General features: G+C 37.1%; 3 protein-coding genes across 3 annotated transcripts; 2 read left to right on the top strand and 1 right to left on the bottom strand.

The window, feature by feature from the left end:
- Positions 1–4,345: 4,345 nt before the first annotated feature.
- Positions 4,346–5,278, top strand: LOC105094485 (olfactory receptor 10D1B). The gene has a single exon (XM_010986524.1). The coding sequence runs from the start codon at positions 4,346–4,348 to the stop codon at positions 5,276–5,278; it is 933 nt and encodes a 310-aa protein (XP_010984826.1).
- A 9,679-nt stretch (positions 5,279–14,957) lies between these two features.
- Positions 14,958–15,950, top strand: LOC105094484 (olfactory receptor 8B3). Its single transcript, XM_010986523.2, has one exon. The coding sequence runs from the start codon at positions 14,967–14,969 to the stop codon at positions 15,888–15,890; it is 924 nt and encodes a 307-aa protein (XP_010984825.2). The 5' UTR covers positions 14,958–14,966; the 3' UTR covers positions 15,891–15,950.
- A 6,377-nt stretch (positions 15,951–22,327) lies between these two features.
- LOC105094483 (olfactory receptor 8B8) lies at positions 22,328–23,269 on the bottom strand. The gene has a single exon (XM_010986522.2). It carries the CDS (start codon positions 23,258–23,260, stop codon positions 22,328–22,330), a length of 933 nt encoding a protein of 310 aa, XP_010984824.1. The 5' UTR covers positions 23,261–23,269.
- Positions 23,270–23,958: the final 689 nt, after the last annotated feature.

Genomic DNA, 23,958 nt, shown 5'->3' on the forward strand with positions numbered 1-23,958 from the left:
TACTGAGTGGGAAACTTCACAGTTAGCAGGATGTGACTGACGCTCACGCACATGAACCATGTGACTGCTGGGCTAATGGTCAGTAAAACACTGAGAACCTCATCCTCTGTGCACAGAATCACATGCTCATTATCACTGAGCTTCCTTCAACCACCGAAGTTCTCCAGCTAATGGTCTGACATCCACTCAGCCACGTATTTTGTGTTCCATCCCAGTGTTAGTAAAATGTTATATCCAGTCACCTGAAACCAACCAACCGCAAATGCTCACCTAGAGGCACCCCTTCTGCTCAGACTCCAAGACACGACCTTGTGCAAAGTGCCCTGTACTTCTCTCCCGAAACCTCTTCATCTCCTTGCCTGGCTCCTCCTCCTCCCTTCAGTGGAGTCTTTAAGGAGTCTCTCAACCATATCATTTAAAAAACATTTTTAAAAGAAGATATAAAAATGAAATTGGGATGAGGTATTTGAAGTACTAATTTATGGGGTAAAAATATATAGTCAGAGAATATTACAAATTATGCTTGTGTGCTTACCTTCCCTGTTTTGTTTACTTAAATGGCACTTTTATAACAAATGGAAATCATCTGACCTACTATAGTTCACTCTCCAGATTTAGTGACATCATGTATTCTCTTTGTTTTAGGTCTTTTTACAATATCCTTTTTTTTCCCTTAATGCTGAGTAATATTTAGGTAATCCTAGAGTTTGTCTTGTTTCTGATGTGTGACTGGAGTATATTCCAAAATACAAGTATGAATCTGTTCCATATTTTTGGCACCAGGCTTGCCATTACCAAGTGAATGGGTTGATAAGCCAGACAAGCTCAGTGTTAAAAGATGAAGATGCTATTACTGGATGAGACCCCTAAAGAGAGCCATCAAGACCCCTCCTTCTACTTGACTTGCTAATAGCCCCAATAGCTTTTTTAGAATCAGTCATTTATGGTGATGAGAGAGAACTGAACTTGAAGGGAATTTTCAAGGTTATTTGGATATATAAAGGAAGTTGACTAGTATAAATTATTCATGAAAGGTTGTTTCCTGAAACTGAGCTTAAGATGTATTAATGCCCATACTCATGATGCATAAACCATCATGGATTCAATCAAATTTGTTAAGAATATGAAAGCCAGACACACTCATTTCTGTACTTTCTTCATTACCTGATAACTCAAGGTTATTCCAAGCCACTGGAAAGGGGCTCCAGAGATTTAATCTGAGCCATCTGGAAACGAAATAGTCTGACAAAATTGGATGGAAATGTATTAATGAGCAGAAGTCTTCTTCCTTCAATTTCCTCACATTCTAAGAAGGATTTTGTATGTTAGGTCAGTCATACCAAATTGTAAATCTTTTTTTTTAACATAATGTAACTTCTGTGATCTTTAAAATGCATAGAAGAATGTACAGTAGAAGAGCTATACAAAATGTATTCCATATAGATCTGAAATACAGATCTACAGATTCTTGAAAGTAACTTGATTACTGCCTAATTGATATGTGAGACAATATAACTGGTAATACATGCTGCTTTATTAGATCGGCACACTAAGACAAATTATCACGGAACAATGTTGTATTGGGGATTGTTGGAGATGCTGGTACATTTAAGATCTTATAGATTATGAACAATGTGAAAAGACGGTTTACAAAGGGCAAATACCAGTGTTTGCTGCTAAAGCCTCTTTTGTTGATGAAGTTAGACATTTACTATTAGAAATGACTTGTTATGATGACAAAATGAGAGGCCTTTAGGAAAGACAGGTATTTTAATAATTAATAAAGGTTTATACTTAAATATCTGTGAAACTTTTCCTCCTTTGAATTGTGCAAGACACTACATTTAACTGTTCCCATGACACTGGTTGGAATCATGAGATAACATCTCTTATGATTTAGCCAGATCAGCCTGTCTCCAGTTTGTTATTTAGGAATGCTCTATAAATAAAAACCAAGTGGAGGAGAACTGTGTGGTATGAGCGTAATATGATGCCCCTTCAGAGGTTCAGCTCTTACCCTGAGGAGTATGACACACAAATCTCTACTATCAGCCGCAGTATCTAGAATCCGCCCTAGATCTTCCTCTCCAAACTCCTGTTGGATGTTTTTTCCATATGTATATCCTGAATCATACAAAATAGTATCCTTCCAGAGTTATATTTAACTCGTCAATCTTGGAGGTATCAGATTCCAAGAGCCATGCTTATGTATCTCCACTTTCTTTCATTTTTTTGACTATCGTCTACCACCCACCTTGTGCACACACGCAGTAATACGTGAACACAATTTTTACATAAATGCTTTTGTGTTAATATAAATACATAGACTTGCAAAGGTAAAACTTCAACTCAACTTAAAAAGTGGGATTTATTTATATAAATGAGATCACTTCAGTCCAGTTAGGTGGCAGGGGGGCAAAGTCTGTAAACTTACTGAATATTGGAAATCATATACAGCAAATAAGGGGGCAGGCTGTTATTTCTAGATGATGCAAATTTTCATTTATGTTACACCATAAATTGAGGTATGCTCTTGGGGACCTTCTTTAGGAAATTTCTCTGTGCTGTGGGACTAATTGACTCAAATATAATATGATCTTGAGAGACTCATCTCCCTCTCTGGAGCTCCAATCTACTACCTAAACTTTTCAGAGAATAGTAGACAAAGACAGGAAATGGTTGTGGGGTGGCCAGGAAGACCTCTCCAAATCTAAAGAATGAATCTGTGAGTGGTTTTCCATCACAAAGGGGCAACTGATTTCTGTGTTAAGTTTTTTGGGAGGCAGTGGAGGTATAGTGGAAAGAACCTTAAACTTGGAGTCAGAAGATTTGGGTATGACTTGCTCTTCATTTTTCAGTTTTAGAAAAGTTTTTAACTCTCTGAATGTCAGTGTCCTTTTTTGGAAATTGGGGTTAATTACCATGACCTTACAAGAACTTTGTGAGACTTAAGAGATCATAAAATTATATTATAACAATTAAGCAATTAAAAAATAACTATTTATAATTACCATTATTTATGAATGAATGTTAGAAAGTCAGAGTTGGTAATTTAGAAGATCTTCCTACTGTTCTTTGTGTGAGACCCTACTGTACATCTAACAGATGGAGGAACTTGGGCAATTTGCTTAAACTCCTGTGCCTCAGTTTCCTAATGTGAAGGAGAGTTAACACTACCTGTCTCATAGAGTCGTGGTAAGGACAAAAGGCACTAATGTACATAAAGCACTCAGTATAGTGTCTGGACATGTTTGTATTAACATAAATCAGGATGTTTGTCACTTTTTTAAAACTACAGATCATACACAAAAGCATCCCAAAGAGTTTCCATCATTCTAAGGCACTCTTGTTCAGTGGAATTCTGGCCTTCCACATGGCATGTGTCTCTATTCTACTGAGATATATTAAGAATGGTATTCAGTTATTACTGTAACTCATATAGCTATATTCATAATTCTTACTGTTATACAAGTGAATAGATTTATCATATTTAAATCAAAGCCACCTGTTCACTAGGAGTAATATTTGTTAAGCTTTATTGTGCCTTCTCAGATATATTTGAAAAGACGAACTATGTAATAAAGTCAAAGAATTTCAGAGGACATTAATGCTGCATGTAGGATAACTCTGCGTGCAAATTAGAAACACAGGGTCATCACATCCCTGAAAGAACAGCATCTTACCCCTACCTAAAACCTTACAGTAGTGAGAACACAATCCTTCACAGGGAAACTTACCCATGATTTATTTTTCTATACTGAAATTAAAATCTAACTTTTTATTAGTTCCACTCTTTTTTACTGGTTATTCACCATAGAAAAGCATGCAGCAAATCTACATAGCACCTGAAGACAAGTGTCATGTCTCTGCTTCTCTAAGCCACATTTCCTGGGAGCTTTCACAGTAAAAGGGTTAGAAGCTTTAGCTCTGGAGTCAGACTTGAGTTTTAATCTCAGATGAGTTACTTTCTAGCTACGTGATCAAGTTACTAAAACTCTGTGCTTTTATTTCCTCTTCCACTTAATAAGGTTGTTCTGAGATTTAAATGTAAAAATAAAAGAACATAAAAATAAATTAGCATAGCACTTACAATGCTGTCAATATTAGCTGTTATTTTTAATAAACTATTCTCCGATGGGATGATTTAAAGCCACTTTACATCTTTATAATCTTCCTTTGAACGTATTTAGGTTATTAATGTCGTTTGTCAGGTACACTTGCTAAAAGAACACATAACGTGATAATTAAATAATTGCTTATTATTTATTACATAGCTTCTCAGTTTGACCAGTGTTCACACCTTGGAGATCTGTGTTCTCTTTTGAAGTCCAATGTTCTAACAGAGATGAGGAATGCCTCGGTGGTGACCGCGTTTATTCTGCTGGGCATCCCGCACACACACGGCCTGGAGGCCACGCTCTTTGTCCTGTTTCTGTCCTTCTACGTCCTCACGCTTATAGGCAACCTGCTCATCCTACTGGCGATTGTCTCCTCCTCTCGGCTTCACACCCCCATGTACTTCTTCCTGTGTAAACTCTCTGTGTGTGACATATTTTTTCCTTCCGTGAGTTCCCCCAAGATGCTCTTCTACCTCTCAGGGAACAGCCGAGCCGTCTCCTATGCAGGCTGCGTGTCCCAGCTCTTCTTCTACCATTTCCTGGGCTGCACAGAGTGCTTCCTGTACACGGTGATGGCTTACGACCGCTTTGTGGCCGTATGTCACCCTCTGCGCTACACGATAATCATGAGTCACAGAGCGTGTGCCATCCTGGCCATGGGGACCTCACTTTTTGGCTGCGTTCAGGCCACCTTTCTAACTACTCTCACCTTCCAGCTGCCCTACTGCGGCCCCAACGAGGTGGACTATTACTTCTGTGACATCCCAGTGATGCTGAAGCTGGCTTGTGCAGACACCTCGGCCCTGGAGATGGTGGGGCTCATCAGTGTGGGCCTCATGCCCCTCACCTGCTTCCTCCTCATCCTCACCTCCTACTGTCGCATCGTCTACTCCATCCTGCAGATCCGCTCTGCAGAGGGCCGGCGACGCACCTTCTCCACCTGCAGTGCCCACCTCACTGCCATCCTTCTCTCTTTTATGCCAGTGGTTCTCATCTACCTGCAGCCTACCCCTAACCCCTGGCTTAATGCAACTGTTCAGGTTCTGAATAACCTGGTCACCCCCATGCTGAACCCCTTAATCTACAGCCTGAGAAATAAGGAAGTGAAATACTCTCTGAGGAAGCTGCTACAGCACCTGGCCTTCCTTCCTAAGAAGTGATGACATCAGAAGCTACACTTGAATAGCACCACATTGCTTACAGATGGAATTTGCACAGATATTGTCACTGCTCCCTTTTATAGATGAAGAAGCTAAGATTTGAAGGTATGAAGTGGATTGCTCAAGGTCACATAACTAATAAATTATCCTACTCAGGAGGAAAAAAATCTCTTCCCAGTTGGCAACAGAATAAAACAAAACAAAACAGAAACCTAGACCTTCTGTCCTTCCCTCTTTGTTTTCCTCTCCTCCTCCATCCTCTCCTCATCCCTTCTCCCTTACCCTAGCACTTCCTCATCTTGGCTGGCATGATTATATAATGAACCCCTCAAATGCCTGCAGCAGATAAGCTCTCATTTCATGCTCTATGATTTGTTGATAAATGAGAGAATTTCAGCCATGACTTCTGGTGCCATTCCTTGACTTTTGAAATGAAAAGACTTTGTGTAAAGGAAAAGGACTTTGGGACGAGACCTCAGGTAGGTGTCTTAATGCGTGAATCACAGGTATCAATGTGCTCTATCACCCAAAATCTTGTCTGATGGTCTTAAACCTGAAAGCAAGACTTGACTGGGAGCCAAAGCAATGGATGAAAGAGATGAAGAAGGTAGACCAGGAAAGTCTGCAAAGGGGTGACTAATTCTGTTGTTTTTCAGTATTAAAAATTTCAGTTTGTCTTTAGAATCACGAAGTACAACCAGGGGTCAATGCAAAATCTAAGCTGCTATTGTTCTGTGGTTTTAGATACTCTTTTAACCAAAAAGCTGTGACTTTAATGCTGTCCCACTAACTTTCCTTTGTTCTTTTGCCTAATGAGCTCAGCCTGAGATATATGCTATTCCAATCCAGACAGAAATTTCAAGGGAAAAAAAAAGACCGTGAAAAGGGGAAGATGAGAAAACGATAGGAAGAGAGAGGATGGGAAGAGAAAGGGAGGATGGGAAAAGAAAGGGATGATGGGAAGAGAAGGGGGTGATGGGAAAAGAATGGGATGATAGGAAGAGAAGGGCAAGAGGTAGAGGCTATTCTGCAATCTGCTTATTTATTTTCAGGATCAGGGTTTTAGTTGGGGAATCTGCTGCAGTGAACTAGTCACAACATTGTTTTAGGGGCTTATGTCAGGCTGATAAGACAATGCATGTTTTTGAAGAAAGGAACATTTTTTTCCTGCTCACTTCTCTTAAACTCTGTGCCTTTATTCTCTCTATTAGAAATGCTCCTTCCTGCTTCTTCATCTGAACAAACTCATCTGTATGATTAAAGACCCAGTTAAAATATCATTATCTGTGTGAAACCTTCCTTATCCTAAGTTAGCCAGGTTCTCAATTCTTTCTGTTTTGAATCAGACTTTACAAAATCATCACTCCATTGTGCTAGAATAAGTTTTGGCAAAGCATTTTCCAAGAGTAAAAGTGCAGGAAGTTCAGGAAGGGTCAAGACCGAAAAAAAAAAAAAAAAAAAAAAAAGAAAAGAAAAGAAAAAAAAAGAAAAATCAGTTGCGGACTGGCTGTACAGAATTGACAGTTCTTTGTCTGTTAAACAGATGAAGTTCTAAATTTCAGATGAGTTTTCCGGGTGTTTTGTTGTTGTTGTTGTTTATGATGCAGAATCTCAGAATGCTCGTATCTGTCAGTTATTTCATACTTACCAGTTATCTCCAGAGTCATAAGGGCAGATTCAGATTGATCTTCTGGCCCTTGGAATTTCAGTGGTAGTCACAGCCCTTTATTTTATTGCAAGGACCTCCAATACAATATTGAGTATAACTGATAAAAGTAGGTGTCTTTGCCTTGTCCCTAATTTTCAGGGCAACACCTTCAAAATTTCCACATTAAATATGATGCTAGTAGTTGATTTTTCTTAAGTGCCCTTTATTAAACTAAAAAAATTTCCATCTCATTATGATTTACTTGGTGTCTTTGTCATGAATATCATGATGTGAAAATGTCTTCAATTTTGTTAATCATTTTTTCTACATCTATTGACATGGTTAGATTTCTTTTTCATTTAATTTGTTAAGGTAGTGAATATATTGTCTGTTTTCAAATATTTCAAATGTTCAAATGAACATTTCTAGAGTAAACCCACTTGGTCATTGTATATTATACCTTTTAGATATTGCTGGATTCAATACACTAGTCTTTTGTTGAGGATTTTCACATCTCTATACATATTGTACATTGATCTATAATCTTCTTTTGAAATATCCTGTCTGGTTTTGGAACAGAGTAATGCTGGTCTCACAAAACTAAGCTGGAAAATGTTCCTTCATCTACTATTTTCTTAAATAGTTATCTTAAGATTTAATATTTCTTCTTTAAAAGTTTGAAAGTATTCACAGACAAAATCATGTGAGTAGGAGATTTCTTAGGCAGAAGTTTTATAATTACAAATTCAAAATGTTTATGAGACTAGGACTATTAAGTTCATCTATTTATTATTATATCTGTAGAGTAAATTCCGTATATTTAAGGAATTGCAGCATATTGTCGATAGCTATTGGTAGATGGTAGTGTGGAAGACTGGGAGCTGGACTGACCCAAGATCAGCTCAACTTTCTTAAACTTACAGCTTAGTCACCTCAGCTTAACACACTTGGTGGAGTCTAAATAACCAACCCTCACTTTGGCTGTGAAATATAGGAAAGATGTCACACGCTCTGGGGAAAAATCAGTTCTTTTATGCAATGTCTGATATGCCTGCCTCATAAAAAAGTGTGTGTGTGTATGTGCGTGTGTGTCATGAGAAAGGGCAAGAAAATCTTCTATTCAAAGAAAAAGATCACCAAGAATTAACCCAGAGAGAAGCTGTATATTAGAACTACCAGAAAAGGATATTCAAATATCTATTATAAATATATTCATGAATTCACAGGAAATACAGGTGAACCAATAAAGAATTCTCAAAAATACACATATATTTATATAACTTCACCTTTACTCGTAGGATTCCTGTCTTCTTTCAATTTTGGAAAATCATCATCAACTATCTTTTCAGATTTAGTACTGTGTACCAGATCTTCCCTCCATTCCCTTCTTCTGAAACCGCTATTGGATTAAAAGTGAAGGCTCACAGTCTGTCTTCTCTTTCAGCCGCTTTTTTGTTTTCACATCATGCTTTCTCTCTTTGATGCATGGATGAATCCTCAGTACTCATTTTTCTGATTCTTTAATTCCTCAGTGGTAACTTCTAGTTCACTAATTAGATTTTTAGCTATGTCCAATCTAGATTTATGTCAAATATTAAAAATTTTTTATTTCAATAACTATATTTTTACCTCCAGGTATAATTGGATTTTGTTTCATTTTTTCTAGTTTTTCATTTTTTAATGGAAGTTTTGTATTTATATATCTTAACAACTGATATGTTTACTTTAAAATCTCATTGAGTATAAATAAACTAAAATGAAATTCTAAAAGATATCAGTCACCCACAGGAAGTCAAGAGAGTGAACCAGAGAAAAAAGAAACAGGAAGAAAAAAATAATAAAATGGTAGATGTAAGCCCTAACATGCCAATAACTGGATTATTATAAATGATTTAACTTACCAATGACCCACTGAATTGCTAAAAACCAACTCTGTCTATAAGAAACTCACTTCAAATAGAGTAACATAAATAGGTGAAAGTAAAAGGATGAAAAAATATATACCATGCAAGCATTAACATTGAAACATTAGAAGTGGATATATTAATATCAGATAAAGTACACTTCAGAGCAGTAAGGCAAAACCACAACAACATCAAATTAATAAAGTTCATCTAGTCCAGAAAGGAAAAAGCAAAACTTCTTAATGATACATAATTGTCTGTGAAGAAAAACCATCGAATCTACTCTTATGTCAGAGCTATATAAATACCAGTTGAGTTTAGCGAGATTTTAAGAAACAAGATCAATTTACAAACATTTATCATTTTCAATACATTATCAATAAACATTCAAAAATTTAATTTAAAAATACCATTTGCAAAAGCACAAAACATATAACATTCTTAGTGATAAAGCTGGCAAAATACATGTAAGATCTTTATAAGCAAAACCCATTATTGAGAGAAATTTTTTAAAACTTCTTGAATATCCTGTGTTTCTGAAGCAAAAGACTCATTATTAAGATGACAGTTTTTCTCAGATTTATTCATAGACTCAATATAATCCCATTCAAAATCCCATCAGGCATTTTGTGAAGATTGGTAAGATATTTCTAGAATTCATAAGAAAATACTCAAGTCTCAGAATAGAAAAAACAACTTTGATAATGAAGAATGATGTTGGAAGATGTATACTATAATCTTTAAAACATATTGTGAAGATACAACTAACAAAACAGCATGATTTAGGCATCAAGATAGACAAACAGATCAGTAAAGAAAGACAGAGCGTTCAAAGTAGACCCACACAAAGATGGTCAATTGATCTCAACAGAGTTAGGCCATCTGATGGTGCTAGAAAAATTGGCCATCATATAGCAAACAAACAAGCAAACATAAACAGAGAGACAAAGAGAAAGAAAAACTATAGATATATACAAAACAAACCATGAGTGACTCTCCAAATATGCTGAATTAAAGAAGCTAAGCAAAGAGTCCATACTATATAGTTCTGTTAAGTATAAAACTCTTGAAGCAAACCCATCTACAGTGAATGAAAATGGATCCATGGTTGTCTGGGAAGAAGGCTGAGATGGAGGGATTACAAAGTGGAGTGGATATGATCATTTTATTAATTTTGGTGATGCTTTTATGGGTAAATATGTCAAATTTACCTAATTACACATTTTAAATGTGCGATTTATTGTATGTCAATCATTCCTCAACAAAGCTGCTAAAATTTTGACACACAAACGAACAGACAATTCACCATAGTTTATACTGGCTAAAAGTCACATATTTGAAGTGAGGACCGACCTGGATAAGCGTATGGACATACACTTTCCATAGGCCTGGAATACTCTTAAGAAAATGCCTTGGAGCCCAGGTTATAACTCCTTAAATCACAGGAAGATCAAAGTTCACTTATCCTTTTTCTCCACGTGTAATCCACCAAATCGTCTAGATGGCTTAAGGATAAGAAGCTTTTTCCCTGTTTGGAGATGATGGGATGGGTTTGGCTGCGTTATAGAAAAATTTAAATGCTAAGGACAATTCAGTATTATTTTGTGGTTTTGATAAAACAATTTAATTTTAACATGGTGTCCAAAGTTTTATATTTATTATGGAATCATTATTAAACTTCTTAACACTAAGGGGGAAAAAAGGTCGCCATTTGTTTTAAATACTCCAGGGATCAAGAAGAATGCCTCTATATTGCCAACAAATAGACACTTTGTAATTGTTTCTTCCCTACAGAGTCCAACAACTGGGATGACAAGCCCCTAAGGGAAACTTGTGCTTCCAATCATCTGCTTCAGGTCCAAACAGATCCCAATAAAATTGTCCTTCAGTAACAGAGGACTAAGGGTCAGTAGGGTTACTTTCCTTGTTCTGCTTAGTTGGTTTAAGCTAATAACCCTTATCAACACTCCTTGAATTCTTATGCAGAATCAACTCCATGATTTTGCGAGACTCAGAAAGATTCTAGGCCATTAGTGTTTGATGATAAAATTATCGTGTGTGTGCGCGTGCGCACACACACGAGGGTGTACATGCAGGCACTATGTGAGACCAAAGCTAAAACTCATATGAGACCAACAGCACTTTACTGAAGTGGTAATATTCAGGTAAGTCATAAAATTCTATCTACCTTTGATAACATATTGTCATTGAAAGTGAATTTTGAAGACTTAAAAATTCTTATCACCCATGCTCATTATCGATAAGACTGAACAGGAAGGCACTGTCTGCTTCATGACAGGTGGGCAAAAAGTGTGCAATGCAGGGAGACCATTTCTCCTTCCACTAGTTCTGCATCTGTTCCTCTGACCTCATAGTCCTGAGTTTCTTCCCCAAGTCCAGTCATATTAATAATATTCTCATTTATAGTGAACTTGGAAATTTATAGAGCATTCTCACATGCATCAATAATGTAATATTACAAAGCTTAGTGAAGTTGGGGATTCCTCTTTTACTAAAAGGACAGTGGCATTAACCTACTATCCAGCCTACTAGTATTTTTTTTTTTTTTGCCTTAGAAGTTTGTCAATAACCTCTTACATGCACATATATATTCCCAAAGTGGGTGAGATTTATCAATGGGTCAACTTATGAATAAAAACTCAAGCACCTGACACATAGCCCAATTCAGAAACTGCTATTTTCAGGGTCAGAAATGATGTCCTTCCCCACTTTATGCTTTTCAAACAGTGGATTTACAAAGTTAATCTTAAAAATGAAATGAATGAATTCCATCATTGTCTCTGACATGTTTATTCACTTATTCCGCATGCTTTTGTCTCTTGGTTGTAATACTAGTGTGAGAACTTTTATTAAATTAGATACTTCTAACTGACAAATACTAAATGTTTCTTTTTTGAGGCTTAAGCATCCCGATTCTCAAACTTCTTCAAACACCCATTCTCAGAGACGGAGTCACCCAAACTTCTATTACATCAGGAGATGTTAAAGGCTCTTTGTATCTAATACTTTGTGATAAAAAACAAAGATCAAACTATTTTATTCAAGTCATACTCCACACAGGTATGTTTTTACTATTACCTGAAGTGTGTCAAATTTATAACCGCACTGAATTAAATCTTGTCCCAGTTTTGGTACTCCTCGTGTAGATTTGTCTAAGAGAAGACAGAAATGTAAGGAATGTGAACGCAACCAAAGCAAAGACAAAAAATGAAAGAAAATACAGGAAATTTTGTGTAAATATAGGATACTGTCTGGGGGTGTTGCTTTATTTGAAGATTGAACACTTTAGGAATAGGAGGTGTGCAGAAGTCAATACATAGGTAGAATCTGAAGGAAGAGAGAAAAGGGAATGAATACGGTTCAGGGTCTCTACGAGGGCCTAGATTCTGTGCCAGATGTTTCCAATTCATTGTAACAGATGCTCTGTTGGACTACTGCTCTAGATACACAGCAGTAGGGAGTAAAGGTGAAGAGGAATAGAAAAAGAATGGAGAAGAGGCTCTAAAAATCTCAATGTCTAGCTCAATATCTGGTAATAATAAAAATGACCAAGCCAAAATTTATGGCTAACTTTTTACATGCCAGGCACTGTTTTAATGTTTGTACACATCATACCTAGGTGATCTCATCCAGTTCTTGGTTTTTAGTATCCTATGCGCATTAATTATTCAGAAAACAATGTCCAAGCCAGACCTCTCCTCTGAACTCCAAACACATATAGCCAATCTCCTATTCAGCATATCCATTTGATCATATTATAGACATCAAAATTAAAATGTGCAGAACAGAAACACCTCCAAAAACTGCTTCTCCAACACCACCACTGATCCAATCTCAGAACAATATCCTGGATGCCATCCCTGCCACTCTTGCTCAGATTTCCTTAGCCAACTTGTAAGCAAATGTCATCCAGACTAGGTTTTTCTCAATAATTTTAACATCTCCATCATTACCAGGCTGACCCCAGCAATCCTCTCTCAATGGAAGCACACTGTGTTTCCTGATTTCATGAATCTACTTCTACACTCCATAATAAACATTCATGACAAAGTAACCAAAGCCTGAGAGATCCTTCTAAACATGCATTTGAATGTGTAATACTCCACTTCCTGCAAACTCTCCAACATTGCCCCATCAAACCCAAAATTAAGAGTCACAGCTTTTACCAAGTTCTGCATCTGGCGCAGAGCCTCCACTTACCATTGTCTTCCTGGCTCCATCTGGTCCAGCCACACTGGCCTTCTGGCGTTTCTCCAACATGCCAAGCATGCTCTGTCTCAGAGCCTTTACACCTGACGTTCCCTCTGCACTGAACAAGCTTCTCCCAGAGTTTTACCTAGACATAAATGACATATAACATTGTATTAGTTTTAGGTGTACACCATGATGATTTGATATATGCATATATTACAAAATTATTCTTGCACTAAGTTTATTTAACACCTGTCACCTCACCTAGTTACAATTTGTTTCTTGTCATGAGAGCCTTTAAAACCTACTCGCTTAGCAACTTTCAAATATATGCTACAGCATTGCTAACTATAGTCACCACGTTGTACGTTATACCCTCAGGACTATTATCTTACAACCGAAGGTTTGTGCCTTTTGACACCTTCACCCACTTTGCCAGTCTTTATACAAACACTGGCAGGGCTGCTCCTCTGCTGGTTCACAAACTGGCTCCCATACACAGAGGACAAGGAGAGACTGAGGAAAGAGGCAGACCACCTCCGACTGGTAGGTGGCAGGTTTAATAAGCTACGAGGCTTGTCTTGAGTGGCCATGTGGCAATAGATCCTCACACTCACCAAAAAGAATCTTGAAAGTTTATATAGGGTCTTAACAGGGTTCAGTCACATATGCTGTCCAAATGGTCTCCATCACACATTGCTCTCTAAAGGCTGCATCCTTGAAAATGGCTCCCACTGTGGGAATCATGGGCAGAACATACATTCCAAGGACAGGCAAGGGGGTGAGGGACCTCTGAGTGCCTGGGTGAAGCTTGCAGGTCAACCAGTGGTGCCCTTCTCCCGATGACCTCCTTCAAGAGTCCCTCACTTCATTCAGGACTCAGCTCACGTGTCACCTCTCTGGAGTGTACTCCTTGACTGCCCTCTCTAATTTCCAACCCCTTTCCTTACGCGGCTTTATTTTCTTCAGGTATTTCTCATTGCTTGACTCTAAGTTCTGTATCTATTTCTTTGTTGGTTTACTGACACACCTACATGGTAGAATGTAAGCGTTATGAGAGTAGCAATTTGTCTTATTGAGTATTGTATTTTTAGCATGTCACTATTTTTACAGAAAAATGTGTGTGAGTGTACATGCACAAATATTTCCTTTCTGTTTTTCCACCTTAACGGTACTGAAGGGACAACACAGTTCGTGTTTTCCTTGTTTGAGATGGAAGACTGAGGACCTAAGACATGACACTTTCTTTCCCATTTTTGCAGACCTAACACTAGGGTGAATCTTGCAGAGAAATCCGTTTGAGGGGAGAGCAGGGAGTGTTCAGAATCATTCAGGGGATGGAGTTTCTCAGTCAGTAGGTTCCCTCTCCTTGGATGGAATGCTCATTCTGCTCATTTATAGCTTTTACTCTGTGACTTTGGCCCCTTTCCTAGACTTTGGTTCCTTCCCCTCTTTTCTGATTAGAAACAATCTTCTTGGCTTCTACCCCATCAGGAATAATCTGCATCACAGTCAAGCACCAGGCTTTTGGGGTTGCTGCCTCCGGTTTTACTGGAGAGGGAGGGTCCAGGGGATTGAAGAAACGGTGAAATGAGAGAAGGAAAATTCTGTCCTGGTCCAAACTTCTTTTCCCTACTCCTTTCGGTTTTTCCAATAGTTACATCTGCACATGGCAGCAGCTTCCTTCACTCCACAGGTCAAATTTTGATGCTTTATGCTACTTAGCTTAGAAAGACTTTAAAAGGGAAAGTTCATGCCACTCTTTTTCATGTTAACGGTAGAGAAATTCTGTGAGCCCAGGTTGAGCTAGTATCAGTCATTCCCAGCACACACATCACACTGTATGAGAAAATGTTATGGGAAAGGGAGTTTGTCCTCTGTGTAACCCTTTTCTCCTGTGCTCACAGATGTCCTCAGAGAGAGGATGGCTCCTGGAAATGGCTCTTTCGTGACTGAATTCATTTTGGTGGGATTAACAGACCAACCAGATCTCCAGCTCCCTCTGTTCTTCCTGTTTCTAGTAATGTATATGGTCACTGTGTTGGGAAATTTGGGCTTGATAATCCTAATTGGGCTGAATTCACACCTCCACACCCCCATGTACTTTTTCCTCTTTAATTTGTCCTTCATCGATCTCTGTTATTCTTCTGTATTCACACCCAAAATGCTGATTAACTTCATATCAAAGAAGAATATTATCTCCCACACGGGGTGCATGACCCAGCTTTACTTTTTCAGTTTTTTTGGTATCTCTGAGTGCTATGTGCTGACAGCAATGGCTTATGATCGGTATGTGGCCATCTGTCACCCACTTATGTACAACATTTCCATGTCTCCTAAAGTGTGTTCCAGCATTATGCTTGGTTCACACCTCCTGGCATCTTCTGGTGCCATGGCTCTCCCTGGATGCATGCTAAGATTGGCTTTCTGTGATGCAAGTACCATCAACCACTACTTCTGTGACATTTTCCCTCTGCTCCAGCTCTCCTGCACCAGCACCTATACCCCCGAGCTGGTAGCTTCCATTATAGCCAGAATCGATGTCACTGTGCCCAGTATCACCATACTTGTCACTTATGGTTTCATCCTCTCCAACATCCTCCATATCAGCTCCAGGTCCAAAGCCTTCAGTACCTGCAGTTCCCATATAACTGCTGTTTCTCTCTTCTTTGGAGCAATTGCATTTATGTATCTCAAACCATCTTCTTCTGTGTCTATGGATGAAGGAAAAATCTCTTCTGTCTTTTACACCAATACGGTTCCCTTGCTGAACCCCCTAATTTACAGCTTGAGGAACAAAGACGTAAAACTTGCTCCGAGGAAAATCCTGAGTAGGAAAACGTTTTGATCAGAAAGCATCTGTGTAGTGCAGCTAGTTACAGGACAGGGAGATTCTGTGTGTTTAATTAAATATTTTACTGACAGCTTTTTAATGCTATTTTTTTCTGAACATGATTAAGACAATTTGTGCCTTCTCTCAATAACCTATTCCAATTTTTATAGCTGAGACTTCTTTCTAACCACTTGCACAATATCTACTCCATCATTTTTCCTGCTTAGTAATAAACACCAAATTACAAATACTTTGTCTCCTTTTTTACCATTGTCATTTAGAACTTTTAAAATTTTTATTAGAAAGAGGAAATGGTCTCCAAACAATCAAATTTGAGACCCTTTATCTAATGAGAGATCAATGATTAAGAGATCAATGAGCTGAGTGAAAGAAAAATGAGCTAGGTAATACTAGAGCGACACTGTTTTACTGGAGGTGCACTTATTGCTAATAGAAGCATGAATCAGGTACTCTGTTTCTACCCCCATCTTTGCATTCTGTGGGAAGAATATGTCTCCTTTAAATGCCAGACATTGAAGGTTCCTTTAAGACTACTGACTAGAATCCATTTTGCACCGTAAATATTTTGCATCAAGCTTATTTCAGCAGAGTTTTCCTTTTGACCTTTGTACAGTGAAACCAGGACATAACAGGCCATCAGAAAAGATTCATTCATAGATGGGAAAATGAAGCTCAGAATGGTTAATAACTTACTTAAAGTCACACAGCTTCATAAAGAAAAGGTTGAGACTGCACTCTTACCCTTCCAATTTCTACTCTACTATTCTCTATAGTCTACTTACATCTATTTCATTACAGTATATTCTTTTCGGTAAGACTGTAGGATGAGAAAATATTTCAGTGTGAGGTTGACTGTTCTTTGCTGCAGAGTGATATATGAATTTCTCTCATGCTCTGTGTTACTTTTTGTTTGTGTGTTTAGGCAAAGAGTTTCACAGTACATGTATAATTTAAAGAGAAGTACAGTAATCTGAGATTTACCCTGTTTTGGGTATCAAATGTCCTATCAATGACTTATAGGAAAAATGTTTCCTCTGAGATTTGCTAGTTCATAAATTGTCCACACCATCAATAGCATAGCTCTTGGTAAAGGAAAGAATTTGGGAACACTAGGTCTTGAGGGGAAAGTCTTACAATTTCAACTGTCCTAAAGTAAGGCTTTCTTCTGTATCAGAACTACAACAGTGTGTGAAAACTGAACTGTGTTAATTCTCCCTATGAATTATGGGATGTGAATTAAGGGACAGTTATGTGGTCTAAAACAGTCCCTGTCAGTGAGGGGAATTATCCTTTTGGAACTTGTCTCAGCTATATTCTAAGTAAACAGCTCCCTCTGATGGGGACTTTTCTCTTAGACAATATTTGAATTAATTTAAAAGAAAAAAGAAATTGCTCTAAGAAATATCCCAAGAAGGCTTTAGTATATTTTTTAAAATCAAGTAAAGATCCTTGATATATAAGTATTGTTTTTAAAACTGCAAAAATATAATAAATTTTAATATGGTGGAAGAAAAGCTAGGTAATTACTTTGCATTTTCCCTTCACTTGCCTTTATCTCAACATGAGAATTTGAATTCTTTTTTCCCTCCAAATATATTGAGGTATAACTGACATGTAACACTGGTAGCTTTAAGGTTTACAATGTGTTGATTTAATAAGTATCTACTGCCATGTGATTACCACTGCAGTGTTACCTAACACCCCCATCAAGCTACATACTACCTTTTTTTGGGTAGTGAGAACTTTTAAAATCTACTCTCTTAGCAACTTTCAAGTATGTGATATAGAAGTACAATGAAATATTATTGTCATGAGAAAGAATGAAATTTTGCCTTTTGCAATACCATCGATGGTCCTAGAGGACATGTTTTAAAGTGAAATAAAAGAAACAAAGAAAGACAAATATTGCATGATATAACATGTGTGTGAAATCTTAAACAACAACAACAACAACTAAAACTCATAGAAACAAAGAATAGAAAGGTGGTTGCCAAGGGAAGGTGGGTTGGAGAAGTGAGGAGATTTTGGTCAAAAAGTAGAAACTTCCAGTTAGAAAACAAGTAAGTTCTGAGGATCTAATGAACAGCACTGTGACTACAGACAGTATCTGAATTATTTCGAGGAGCGCCAAGAGTTGAAGGAAGCCGCTGTTTCAAAGAGTAGTTAGTTCAAGGAGAGGCACATTTTAAAGTCTCTTTCTTTTTCCTCCTCACCTTCAATCTTCTGGTTCTGAATGATAAAAATTAATGAAAATAGTAGCTTGAAAGCAACTAACACCACCCCACCTTTGTGTTTAACTGTTAACCAAGTGGAATAAAAAGCCATGAAAGCAAATACAGTAAAGTACTTATACAAATGACACGTGGAAGAAAACCAAAGAGCTCAAGTGTAGAGGTAAATTGCCTGCATTTAATTTCATGACAGTCGTAAATACATAACTCATATTTCAGTGAAGAAAATTCAGAAACAACCCCCATGTTTACGGCCACTTGGCATTGATGCCAAGACTCTTCTGTGGTGAGACAGTAGTCTTTTCAACAAATGGTACTGGGACAACAGAATGTTCACATGGAAAGGAAAGAAACTGGACCCCTAACTTGCACAGTAAACAAAATTAACTGCAAATAAATTGTAGATCTAAATGTAAGAAGTAGTATAATAAAATTCATTGAAGAAAATATCTAAGAAAATCTTTGGAATCAAGGGTTGGGCAATGATTTCTTGGATATGACACCAACACAGTACTAGTGACAATAGAAAAAAATATTAGACAAAATGTAATTCAACAGAATTTGTACCACAAAACATGGTGTATCCACAGAGTGAAGTATTACTTGGCAACAAATGCAAAAGAAAAACAACGAAATGCCTTTAAATTTATAACATGGAGGAACCTTGAAAACATTATGCCAAACAAGAAAAGCCAGTCACACACAAAAACCACGTAGTATATTCTTCCATTTATATGAAATACCCAGAGCATTCAAATCCATAGGGACAGAAATTAGATTGGTGGCTGCCTGGGGTTAGGGTGAGGAATAGGAAACTGATAGCTTAAAGGGTAGGGGATTTCCTTTAGGAATGGTGAAAAGGTCCTAAAATATACTGTGGCAATGTTTGTACAGCTCAGTGAGTAAAGTGAAAACTATTTAATTCTACAATTATATGGTATGTGAATAATATCAATAAATCTGTTACCAGAAAAATACTATTAAGTTCTAAAAAAAAATGAAATGAAAAGAAATATCAGAAAGCATTCTGAAATTAATGAAAATGAAAACAAAACTTACCAAAATACTTGCAATATCATTTAACAAAATGTTTGCACAGCAATTTAGGCACCTCAGTATCTATACTGGCAAAGAAGAGATAGTTCAAGTCAAAGACAAAGTCAAAGTCAAATATCTTATCTCATGAAAACACACAAAATAAAAATAAACCCAAAATATGCAGGAAAAAAATAAATGATAAATGTAATGGCAGAAAGCAGTAAAACAGGGGGAAAAGCAATTTATAAAATCAATGCACCTAAAAACTGTTTTTGAGATTAATAAGGGTGATAATCCTGTGGCCAGACGGATTAAGCAAAGAAAGAGAAAGGCAAACATCATAATACAGAAATATTAGAGGTTGTTGCTACAGATTCTATGGACCTAAAAGGAAAGTAAGGGAATGTTATGAATAAATCGGTACTAAAACTTTCGACAACCAATTAAGTGAATACATTTATTGAAAGATGCAAGCTTCTAAAGCTCACTTAAATAATTTCAATATAAATTTTATAATTATTTGTTTTAATTCCATGAAAAAACACCATTGGAATTTTAATAGGGATGGAAAAACACCCCCAAATAGCCAAAGAATTCTGGAGAAAGAAGAACAAAACTAGAGGGATCCTAACCCCTTCAAACTATATTACAAAGCTATAGTAATCAAAACAGTATGTTATTGTTTTAAAAACACATACACAGATCAATGGAACAGAATAGAGAGCCCAGAAATAAATCCACACATATACGAACAATTAATTTATGACAAAGAAACAAAGAACACACAATGGGTAGAAGGACAGTATCTACACTAAATGAGTTTGGGAAAATTGAACAGCGACATGTAAAAGAATAAAATTAGACCAGTATCTTACACCAGACACAAAAACTAACTCAAATGGATTAAAGAATTATCTATACAACACTTAAATGCACTAACAAAAATATTATCTTTCCTCTATTAAAATTTTGCCACGCTTAACTTTTACAATATGTATGTATATCTGTTTTTCTGTTTAACCTTTTTCAAAATAATCTGAAAGAATAAAACCTAATTAAAAAAATAGTTTTTTCAGAAATTTAAACAGATTTCATTTGTATTTTGAGTCTCATCAAATAAAGGAATAATTACAAGTTTTAATCCACTCTTTGGGTCAGTTCAAATAGTAATAAAATATATAATGGACTGAACACACTCTGCAATGTCTAAAAAGATTCCCAAATAACACAGGTATTATTTATCTATTAAGATACACTTTTCTTTCAACATAAAAAACAATTTTATCAAAACAACAGACTATTATCAAAAGAAAAGCAAATGAAAAATTCAGCCAAGACCAACTGTTTCATACAAATAGAACTATGTTAAGGGAAAATCAGATATATTAATATTGGATCAGGGGCTGGAGTATCAGTAGTCATTTAAAACCATAAGTCAGGGATTTAGCAACACTGAACATCTAAAAACAAACAAGTAAGCCAGCAACCCAGCTATGCTAAATTTCAAAACGCCTACATACCGAGTGGGGATTAGAGAGCAGTAAAGTAGTAAATGCTATTGTAGTTACCTTCGAACACGTTCAAATTGTCTCTTGACACATTGTATTAAGGGTTTTGAGTGGTCATAATTTTGCCTGTTTTCTCTAAAGAAAAATAACTCAACATTACTTTTAAAAAGATGTTGTAAAAATTAGTTTATTCATCAATTATTTATTTCAAATTGTCATTGCTCTCCCAGCTACGATTTGGGGATTTTGTACTTTAAAATCCAAATAAGAATAAAGCCAACAAACCAAGAGTAATTTTGTTGTTTCCATGTCCACCAGTCCTATGGGTTTAACTTTTTAAATATCAAATAACTTAAGATTTCATCACATCCAAAGATATCCTGTGATACCCATAATATTTTTAGAGCCTTCCAAATAGGAGAAGAAGGTCATCAAAAGGGCTTTCTTTTCTCATCAGTCTATTTTCTAACTTGAGTTTTGATTACCAATCACTAGTTCTTCTCCTAAAGATGCTGTCTTCTGTCTACCTGGTTCCGCAACAATGTGGCCATAGCCACTGGGCTTCGTCCCCAAAACCACTGCTAATGTGTGTTCATCGTGTATTATAAGCTTTAATCAAAGCTATGGAAAGTGGAGGATAATTACAGAGCTCTACAGACTAGGATACAAATTCAAAATGAACTGTGGTTTCTAAACCTTACTGCCATTTCCTAATGAGGAGCCTCTCATTTATTGGCCTTTTGGGTGTGCTTTTGGGTGACAGACTAAGGACATGTTCCTGGGAATTTTTCCCTCCCATGCCCTGTTCTCTGGATTACAGAGAAAACATTTCACTTTATTTTTTGTATGAAGTCAGCTTTTAAAACAGAGATGTTTTCTCATATTTCATGTTCACTAAAATAAAAATAAAATAGAAAGTATACTACAAAGAGTGGTAGACTGAAAGTCAGGTGGCTAATACCTATTCTAGACTTTTTCATGAAGAAGTTGTGTGACTTTAAGTAAATCATTAACTTCTCTGAGTTTCGGTATTCTCTTCATGTAATAAATATATATTGACAATCTAATGTGCCACTTTGAATGCAGAAGGCAAATATAAAATCTATGAAGTAAACAAGAAAGAAGCTTAATGTATGGTGATTACAGCTGCAAAGTGGGGTATATTTGATAGTCCTTATGAAATTGGCTATAATTGTGAAACACTGGCATTTAAATGGGTCATATTCCTGATCACTGTTGGGGGAAGAGAGAAGGACAGACTACCTGATTCATGCTTCTAATAGCACATTACAAGTGGCAGTTTAGAAACTGCCCCCCAAATGCAAAAAGTCACATTAGTGTTACTATATTGATCATCAGTGGGACAATTCACCTTCTTCTACAAGGAAAAAAGAAAGACCATAATGACAATAGAAAAAAGACAAAGATAATTTTTTTTCCTAATGTTATTCTTAAATAGAAAAAACAAACTAAAGGAGATAAAATGGAAATGAAAGGAGGAAGACCTACTCTAAAAAACTGGAAACAGATTGAGAGAAGATTAAATTTCTTTCCCCATGGTGAGACAGAAATAAGAAGACTGCCACTAAAAATATTTAATTAAAAAATGGAATCTCTTGCCCTGTGACTACCTGCACAAAGACACTGATTCTAATCAAAATTTTCTCCTCTCCAGGGTTTTTCTCAGAGCAATTTTAACATCTTTGTTCCGCAAACTGTAGATGAAGGGGTTAATCATGGGAACCACATTCGTGTAGAAGACAGAAGAGATTTTCCCCTCATCCACAGACCTAGCAGAAGATGGTTTAAGATACATAAATGCACCCGATCCAAAGAACAGAAAAACAGCAACTACGTGAGAGCTGCAGGTACTGAAGGCTTTGGACCTGCCCTCCCTGGAACTGATGCGGAGGATGCTGGACAGGATGAGACCATACGAGACAGAGATGGTGAGACTGGGAAAAATTATGTTGATGCCTCCCACAATGAAAACCACCAGCTCACTGACATAGGTGCCTGTGCAGGAGAGCTGGAGTAGAGGGAGGATGTCACAAAAATAATGGTTGATGGTATTTGCATCACAGAAGGTCAGTCTCAGCAGACATCCAGTGAGCGTCATGGTATCAAAAAATGCCATCAAGTATGAACCAAGCACAAGCCTAGAACACACTGCAGGGGACATGGCAATGTTATACAACAGTGGGCGACAGATGGCCACATAGCGATCGTAGGCCATTGATGTCAGGACATAGCATTCAGAAACGACAAAAAAACAGAAAAAGTAGAACTGAGTCATGCACCCCATGTAAGAGATAACATTCTTCTTTGATAAGAAATCCGTCAGCATTTTTGGAGTAAATACTGAAGAATAACAGAAGTCTACAAAGGACAAGTTGAAGAGGAAAAAGTACATGGGGGTGTGTAGGTGTGAACTAAGCCCAATGAGAGTCATTAAGCCCAAATTTCCCAACACGCTGACCATATACATTACTAGGAACAGGAAGAACAAGGGGAGCTGGAGATCTGGTTGGTCTGTTAAACCCAACAGAATGAATTCAGTCACAAAAGAACCATTTCCAGGAGCCATTCTTCACTAAGGGATTCTGTGGACATGGAGAAAAAAAGGTACATTAGAAATCAGCTCAGTTCTTCCCCAAATACCTCATCCTATGAGAGAGTATATACTCTAGGAATGTCTGACATTAGCCCAACCTGGACTTATAAAATCTGCCTTTACCATTATCATCATGATATTGAGTAACATGGAATTTCTTTTACCAGAATATTAATAAGCTAAATACAGCAAACAAGACCGTCTGCAAACATGACTGCTGGGAAAAGGGAAGGGAAGAGAGAAGAATAGACCAGGACAGAAAGTCCTTCTCCCACCTCACCATTTCCTCATTCATTTAAGCCCTTCCCTCACCAGTAAAATTGGAGGCAGAGACTCTAGTTACCCGGTGCTGGCCTCTAATGCACATTAGACCTGGTGGGATGGCAACCAAGAAGACTGTTTCCAAATAAAAACTACAGGACCAAAGGCTAGGAGAGGTTAAGTTACTATCTCATGTAGAAGAGTGAGAGTCTGTCCATGGAGAGGGAATGTACTGACTGAGATACTGCACTTGCTGAGTCTCCTAACCTCTGAACACTTCCTGATCCCCTTAAATACATTATCCTGGAAGTTTCACTTGAATCTCAGGACTGCAGAAAATGGGAAAGAAAGTGGCAGATCTTATATCCCTGGACTTCCATCTCAAAATGAGAAGGACATTAACATAAACA

Source organism: Camelus dromedarius, chromosome 34 (assembly GCF_036321535.1).
Source record: "Camelus dromedarius isolate mCamDro1 chromosome 34, mCamDro1.pat, whole genome shotgun sequence".
In the NCBI taxonomy this organism is placed as follows: domain Eukaryota; kingdom Metazoa; phylum Chordata; class Mammalia; order Artiodactyla; family Camelidae; genus Camelus; species Camelus dromedarius.

Excerpts from the sequence above, each read along its gene's own strand:
- LOC105094484 (XM_010986523.2), top strand. The coding sequence starts at position 14,967 with ATGGCTCCTGGAAATGGCTCTTTCGTGACTGAATTCATTTTGGTGGGA.
- LOC105094485 (XM_010986524.1), top strand. The coding sequence starts at position 4,346 with ATGAGGAATGCCTCGGTGGTGACCGCGTTTATTCTGCTGGGCATCCCG.
- LOC105094483 (XM_010986522.2), bottom strand. The coding sequence starts at position 23,260 with ATGGCTCCTGGAAATGGTTCTTTTGTGACTGAATTCATTCTGTTGGGT.